This window comes from Megalops cyprinoides, chromosome 10 (genome assembly GCF_013368585.1).
Source record: "Megalops cyprinoides isolate fMegCyp1 chromosome 10, fMegCyp1.pri, whole genome shotgun sequence".
Classification (NCBI taxonomy): domain Eukaryota; kingdom Metazoa; phylum Chordata; class Actinopteri; order Elopiformes; family Megalopidae; genus Megalops; species Megalops cyprinoides.
The window spans coordinates 7,831,726-7,840,036 of NC_050592.1; the positions used below are offsets into that span (position 1 = coordinate 7,831,726).

The 8,311-nt window shown below is 40.9% G+C and overlaps 1 protein-coding gene across 1 annotated transcript; it reads left to right on the forward strand.

Moving 5' to 3' along the window:
* Positions 1 to 1,085: 1,085 nt before the first annotated feature.
* trim35-28 (tripartite motif containing 35-28) lies at positions 1,086 to 7,850 on the forward strand. The gene is made up of 6 exons (XM_036538192.1): positions 1,086 to 1,600; positions 2,102 to 2,197; positions 3,354 to 3,584; positions 4,125 to 4,147; positions 4,254 to 4,372; positions 6,425 to 7,850. The coding sequence occupies exons 1-6, from the start codon at positions 1,121 to 1,123 to the stop codon at positions 6,958 to 6,960; spliced, it is 1,485 nt and encodes a 494-aa protein (XP_036394085.1). The 5' UTR covers positions 1,086 to 1,120; the 3' UTR covers positions 6,961 to 7,850.
* The last annotated feature ends 461 nt before the right edge of the window (positions 7,851 to 8,311 follow it).

Sequence of the window (8,311 nt, forward strand, 5' to 3'; positions counted from 1 at the left end):
TCACTATAATGCTGATGTTGAAATGTCCCATACAAAAATGAAATATATTGGAATATATTCAGAAATATGTTGTTCAGCCCAAGAAGATACACTGCAAATACATTTAAAACATATTAATGCAAAGCAGAAATAGGCTTCAGTGTACCAAAATGACAATAATTTACAGTATAATGATTTTAAAATTATTCTCTAACATATATTCTCAATATATTTTTGTATGGGGTGGCCATGTGGTAATTGATGGTTAGACTACTGACTTTTGAAAGAAAACAAACCAGCCTTTAATTGCTGAAGATATATAATACATATTTTACATAGAAATGTTGCATACATGTCTCACAGTGTCAGACAGAACCCTTCCCATTGTTAACATAAACATGTTTTTGATAGTGTCATCATCTATGATTTTTTTCATTGTCAATTAACAAATCAATATCCTGTTCTCCTCCTTTCTTTGAATAAAAATATTATTTTTTGAAAAAATTAAAGTTGTGATGATCTTACACATATTAATGACTAATTATCCTATCTCTGGTCGAATGGTAGTTTTGTTTCAAGTTTATGCTAAAATCATCAAATATGCTATAAGGTGGTGTAACTAGATGAGGAGCGCCATCAGTAATGACGTATTTGATTCGTGATGTACTTTTTTAATTTGCGCCTTTGCTGTGATTACATTTTCATGTGACTAGAAAATGGCCACAATATCACAATTCAAAAATCCCAATATTTAAATTGTTTACTTATTAACTTTGTATGGTTTGCAAACGCCTGGTGTTTGTTATTACTTTCATTTTATTCACGAATTACGAATTACTTGACTTACACGTTACATATTGTATATACAATAAAAGACAGAAGTGCTATTGCGCCCTCTAGGGTCAACTACTGTGAACTACGTCTTAAGAATAAAAATATACTGCGCAGTCATACTCCAAACTAAACTCTGTTGATCATCAACACTGTTGAACATCAAAATATCTTGATTTATTAGTTCAGCATTGTATTTAAGCACAACCAAATATTGGCTAATGTGTTACAAATACTGTCACATTATAAAAACGCGGCATATACGGAGTTGTTTTCCCCAACACTGCCATAGCAGCTCCAACTTCCTGTTATGTGTAAAACGGTTCACAAAGCGAAAGTAAAAGCTTCAGTCGACGAAGACGAAATGGCCGAATGCAGTTCTGGGGCTAAAGTGGCGGAGAGACCTTCTCTCCTGGAGGAAGACCTGACCTGTCCGGTGTGCAGGGATCTTTACCGAGAGCCCGTGCTGCTGACCTGCAGCCACAGCTTCTGCAAGGGCTGCCTGGAGCACAGCTGGCAGCAGAAAGGCATACGCGAGTGCCCGGTGTGCAGGAAGAGGTGCGACGGCGAGCAGCCCATCCCCAACCGGGCCCTGCGGAACACCTGCGAGTCCTTCCAGAGGGAGAAAGGCTGGAGGGTCCCGGCCACGTACGAGACTCTGTGCGGGCTGCACCGCAGGGAGATGGTGCTGTACTGCGTGAAGGACGAGGAGCCCGTCTGCATCGACTGCGTAACCCTGCACCGAGGTCATGAGCTGGGCCCGCTGGAACGGGAGGTACCGTGCTGCAAGGTGAGAGAGACCCGCTCGTAACTGAAAACGGTATCTGCTCCTGTGCTTCCAATTACATCTGTAAATATGATTGTTTGTTGTCCGTAAACAGCAGTTAGCCACGGCACGGAAAAATGTCACCCTGAACTTCACCCTCTCAAGTTCACACCTATACTTAACGGCAGTAGCTGGAAAAGTTTATGAGATATATGTAGCTAAAGTATGTTTTTAATTAACATTTTATGTCACATTATTTGCAAATGATGTAAATAATTCAATACTTTGTGCTGTACACATCTCAGTGGCAAATGGCACTTGCTTTAGAAAACAGGAACCAGTTAACTTCGAAGTTGTAGTTACAGAAAGAGCAAAGGCCTTCTGCGTAGGCCTATCTGAGCCTGTTCAGCTTGTTCATCTACTTCCTGTGTAATGATGCAGATAGAGCGTGTCATTAATGCCTGATATATTACACTTTAACATGATATGTTTTTTTTTCTGTTTTTTTTAAAATTATTATTCCAGGATGAGCTGAACGTCAAATTAAACATCTTGGATGATAAAGTGGACTCGTTTAAAAGAATGAAACAGAAATACAATGCCACAATAGAGTACATCCGGGTAATACTGCTGTTCTTCTCTTTTTCATTTTGATGAATGTAACAATAGTAATAACAAACAACAAAAATAGTAATGAAAGTAACTTCACTAAGGTTGCATGTTTTTATGTTGTTGTTTTGCTACTCTGAATGAACAAATTCATCACAAGCTGAGCTCAGTTCAAATGAACTGGGAAGCAATCTACCCCATACACACACACGCGTATATATATATATATATATATATATAATTAACAAGATTGTCAGTATAGGGTAACATATCAAATAGAAAATATAATACAGAGAATAATATGTCATAAACAAATGTCAGAATAGTCAGCATATATAACAGAATATGCCAATAATCCACCTCAATGCATTTTGATATGTGTAATATATGTTTGTATGAACTGCAGGAAATATCTGGCTGTTTAAATGGATAAAGTTGTAACCCAGTGTAAGTTGCTCTGGATAAGAGAGTCTGCTAAATGACAACAGTGTAATGTAATATACTGGCTATAGTAGTACCTGCACGATCCTGTATGGCAACGTTCAATATGCGGTATTGTAGATGCTTGCTGCATTGTCCAAGTTTAAATGTAAAGCTTATGATGCACCAGTAGAATCACTTACTCAGTATTTCAAAATACTCCATTGTGTGGCATTGAATATGGTATTATTTCAGTGTGCATAATTCAAAATGTTCTAAGAATTATTTCAAATACATTGCCTACCAAAAGACTAAAAAAAAAAAGACTATTAAAAGAGCCAAGATGGGGATGAAATTGTTGCAGTGGCCTTTCTCACTTAATCTGACAAAACTGGTATGTAAGAGGAAGAGGTCATTAGCCTGTAAAAATTCATTTTCTGTGCAATCCTCCAGAATGTCATATAGTGCTTGCTTGGCCTTACTGTGTCTGAGTTCATTTTACATGTTTATTTGTCTATTTTTGAACAGAAAAGCAATGAGAAGGGTTGATATTGATATATTGATATGAGTATGTCTATGGTTATAAGTACTGGACAGCCTCGCAGATATTTTTAAAGTATTTGCAGAAAACTTTTTTGTTGAGTTTTGTAAAAGTAAAGGATACATTTACGCGTGAGGAATTTAGGAACAGTTTCCTGTTGAAAAATCAGGAAATTAACAGGGTGAGGTCTTCCTTTCTCCCCCGAAGAGCCAAGCCCAGCTGACGGAGAAACAGATAAAGATGGAGTTTGAGAAGCTGCACCAGTTCCTGAATGAGGAGGAGTCCAGCAGGATTGCCGCCCTGAGAGAGGAGGAGGAGCATAAGAGGCAGATGATGCTCGAGAGAATTAGCAGCTTGAGTAGAGACATTTCTGCATTGTCTGAGCTCATCCAGTCTATAAGAAGGGATATGGGTTCGGAAGACGTAACCTTCCTGCAGGTAAGAACCCTTTAGCATTCGCAGAGCCGTATGACACTAAACAAAAGCGGTCTGTCATTTTAAACGTGTCGGAAGCCCACATACCCCTGCACAGTATCTGAATATTATAAAACCTTCTTCAACGCCAAATGTTTTGGCAGATTTTGCAATCTGCAATATTTTTTTGTCTGCATGGCCAGTTATTTTATTGCATGAAGAGGCAGTCTTAAGCACTATGTGTAATTTCACATAGTTCTTTTTTGTTGATCTTCTGGTATGTTGTTCGGCACAGTCAGTTCTACAAGATCAGGAAAAGTGTGAAGGTTATGAGGATTATACTGTAAAAGATTATGCATCCACTAACATCCATTCAGTTGTGTGGTATCTTGCCTCCGTTGTATAGCTTGCATTATCACTGTTATGTTACTGGCTGTAGTACACCTTTGCTCATGTCTGCATACTTATTGTATTACATTATATTCAAAAAGTCATAATGTGTATACATATGGGTTCTGGACTGATCAATTCTTTATGAATGAATGTTTTTTTTTTTCTCCTCAGAACTTCCAATCCTTAAAAAGAAGGTATGTAGACTCCGCCCTGGACACTGTACTGCTTTATATGGTTGCAATGAGTAGTGAAGTTTTAATCCAGCCCCATACTGTAGCTGACTGCAGATTCTCATCGCAGGGCCCAGTGGACTGCAGATGACCCTCAGAGTGTCCCAGGAGCACTCATTAATGTGGCCAAGCATCTGGGCGCTCTGAGCTACAAAGTATGGGAGAAGATGCAGTCACATATTACATGCTGTGAGTATAAGGGAGATCTGCACACTTGGTGGGGGGGGGTCCAGAACAGGGAGGGGGGTGGGGGCCTGGAACACTGAGTGAGACCAGCTGTCACAGTGCAGATAGGATATTGAATTGATATTAAATCTTAATTTCTTTTTCCCCTCTGTGGAACCATGTTTTGGAATTGCTGACTGCATACTGACTGCATGAATTGCCTCTGCACTTGTGCAAGAGCACTGAAGCAAGATGAATGCAATCCTCCGATACACACTCTCACAGCCAACGGCTAAGTTCTGCACTGCAAGTAACACAGTGGACCACGATGAATTGGCACTCGTTAGAGGATGGCTTCATCCGAGGATGGCTTCATCCGAGCAACTCGTAGGCACCTGACAAAATGCAGGGCGCGTAAGAGCAGTGGAATAAGGAAACCACGTCTGAGCTACTGTTTCCTGGTGAAACAAGACTATTGTATACAATTGGTATGCCATAAAAAAAAAGAAAAATAAGATTACATAAAGGTTAAAAAACATTGAAACATTGAAATATAATAAATCAGAAAATCCTATGATAATGTTTATTGCAAGTTTATTGTGTACATTAGCAGGTAACTTCCAAAATAAAGCAAAAGACTTAAATGAGGGATACAAAGTATATCGAAAGCAGGTGCTTCCACACAGGTGTGGTTTCTGAGTTAATTAAGCAGTTAACTTCCCATCATGCTTAGGGTCATGTATAGAAATACTGGGCAGGCCCAGTTACCCTTTGTTTTGGCTACCATGGCTAGAGGAAGAGGTTACAGAGACTTTGAGAGAGGTCAGAGCTTCAGTGACAAAGGCTGCTCAACTTGCTGATGTTTCATGAGGAAGAGTGGTTAAGGCGATTTTCTTGCGGGGATTTTTCCCAAGTCTGGGGGAAAGACATCATCAACCAGAGGCAACTGTGGTTAACAGCACATACTCCTTGATCGTGAGTGCACTGGTATGAGATGCAAAGCAAAGCTTGTTTTCAATGGTGAAGGGTTCTGGTGGCTCTGTTACAGTGGAGGGTGCCTTCCCCTGGCATGATTTAGGTCCACTCAGTTCAAGTCAGTTAGGCAAGGTAGATGGAAGTAAATACAAAGCCATTCTGAATGATCACCGTCATCCTATAGTGCAGCATTTCTATCCTGATGGGAGTGGGCTCTTCCAGGATTTCAAAGCCCCCATCCCCATAGGGCATGATCAGTCACTGAACAGTTTAATGAGCGTGAAAACGATGTAAACCGTTTGCCATGGTTGCATCAATGGCCACGCCTCAGACTAACTGGACACTTGTGGGAGATTCTCCAGTGGCACCTGAGAGCGTTTTCCCACTGTTATCAACAAAATGACAAATGATGGAATTTCTTGTGGAACAAATGTGTTGCATCCCTCCAGCAGAGACCCAGACACTTGCAGAATCTATGCCAAGGCACACTGAAGATGTTCTGGCAATGCGTTAAGGAGTTATGTTGGCGTTTCCCTTATTTTGGCGGTTACCAGATAGATAAAGGTGATGCCATCGAATGATTAGGTTGCAAAAGCTGTTTTCTATTTAGGATAATTCTGTGTGAAATGGGACTTGGAATTGGACCCTCTCTGATTACTTTGAAAGTTGGCTCATAGATTTTGAGAGTCCAACATTTACTAAAAAATTTACTATTTTTGTGATAAATTTAAGTAATTTTTTGCTATTTCTGCTTAAGCGTTCAACAGCGTCATTTTGATCTACACAATATACAGTACCACAAACCACACTAAGATTTCCTTAGCATTAACATCCATTAATTTGTCATATTTCAAAAATTACAGACATTTTCAAGGTGCCATTGTTTACATTTAAAAAGTTATTTTGTAATACAGCATTCTACAGGCTCTGTTGACTCTATTGAACATGCAACATGAATGCGATAGCCCATTTGAAAACTTGCAGGAAGTCAGTTTTAGTGAGAACTTGTGATCTTATACTGAAGCTTTTACTGAAATCTGAAAGGGTCTTCTGTGAAAGGAGCCCTTGGTGAGTCTCATGTGTCCCATCTCTCCCCCTCAGTGCCGGTGGTAATGGACCCCAACACCTGCTCTCCCTGGCTCTGCATGACTCCCGACATGGCCGGCGTGTATGCCAGCGCGGAGAGGCAGCTGATCCCGGACAACCCCGAGCGCTTCGACCCCTGCGTGTTTGTGGTGGGCTCTGAGGGCTTTACCTCTGGGCGCCATCGCTGGGACGTCCAGGTGGGAGACAACCCCAAGTGGATCCTGGGCGTGTGCAAGGAGTCTGTCGCCCGGAAACGGAAGTTCACGGTGACGGCCACGGGGGGCGTGTGGACCATCGGGCTGAGCAAAGGGGTGTACAACGCCTTGACCTCCCCCCGCACGCCACTTCCGCTGGAGAGGAGGCTGGACAAGATCAGGGTGAAGCTGAACATGGAGAAGGGCGAGGTGTCCTTCTGGGACCCCGCTGAAAAAAAGCACATCTGCACCTTCACTGACAAGTTCACTGAGAGGGTGTTCCCACTCTTCGGCCCTGGCCTTCACAACACACCCATGGTAGTCCTCCCAGCCAAGTTGTCTGTGAACCCAGTCTGAGGAGTTGTTGTCTGACACTACACTGGAAAAGCCACCTTGGATATGAAGTATGAATTAAGTTCCTCGGGGATGGGTTTAACTGCAGTGCCTTACTGTCTGTGAGAAATCAGAGACTTTTGATCTGGGGAATGGGGCCATAGATTTAAGTGTTGATTTAGATTTAGGTTTCATCGCTGACGCATATGTTCACTTACAAATCTCTCTTTTTGTAAATTTGATTTTCATGTACAAAAAGTTATCAGTCATCTTATTCGTTATTTTTTATCTTTATTTTTGCATACTGTTTCACAGACATGTAAGGGTGGGCTTCAACGCTGGTGCCTTTTGTTTTGGCCTAAAATTGTGACTTACATAACCAGAAGAGGGAGCTACAGACTTGCCATAAAATGCAAGCTAGTGTGTTTTTTGTATTGTGTTAGAAGTAGCATCTCAGACTGTGCCCAGCTGTGTGACCACCTTTTAAAATAAAAGTAACCGATAAAAATAAAGGCGTAATGGTTACCCAATATACATTTTGACTTAAGCATGCATGTATGTATTACTCACAAACAACAACGACAACAAAACTTTCGTGGGACTGAAACTGCACACAGAAATTGCTGGAACGAAATGATGTCATGTTTTCAGATTACCGTCAGTGAATTAACATTGAACAAAATAATTTAACAAAAATAGTGACTGACAAAAGCACATTACAACAGATTTTTTTAAATACAATATTTTAGTTAGCCTGGTTTGTTTGCAGTTCACCTCACCATAATTCAACTAACATCGGGACCCTAAGCATACTATAGACACACTGTAGTATATCACATTACGCAGTATTAAAACGTTGCTGATACACAATCAATGTCCATATCAATAATTAATAATATTGCACATAATTAGAAATTCCCACATTTGAAATGTGCATACACTAGATCTCCATGCCTCGGCACCTGGGAATCTTCAGGTAACCTAGCGCTGGATTGCTCAGTCCTCTGTTATGTGTTTGAGGTACCTTTAAGAAATTATCTGACCTGACTAGTGAGTGAGCGGATGGGGTGGGGGGTGGGGGGGGGGGGGGGGGGGGGGCTAGCAGGAGGAGGAGGAGTAGAATCAACAGTAATACTTGTGTGAAGTGATTGCCTCAGTTCATAACTATTGCGTGTTCTGCTTCTGTTTATCGCAGCCCCCCCCCCCCCCCCCCCCGACCAGATATATACAGTATCAGTCAAAAGTTGGTTCCTGGTTAGGATAATGGTAAACATGCATTTAAAGACATTTATATCTAAGGACTTATGCGTAAATGCTTGAAATTTGTTGCATAGACAAATATGAATGGTGAAGTTGATGCCTATGTTTGAATTTA

Excerpts from the sequence above, each read along its gene's own strand:
- trim35-28 (XM_036538192.1), top strand. The coding sequence starts at position 1,121 with ATGTGTAAAACGGTTCACAAAGCGAAAGTAAAAGCTTCAGTCGACGAA. Across the intron at positions 1,601-2,101 it reads GGGAGGTACCGTGCTGCAAG|GATGAGCTGAACGTCAAATT; the intron begins GTGAGAGAGACC and ends TTATTATTCCAG. Across the intron at positions 4,373-6,424 it reads GCAGTCACATATTACATGCT|TGCCGGTGGTAATGGACCCC; the intron begins GTGAGTATAAGG and ends TCTCCCCCTCAG.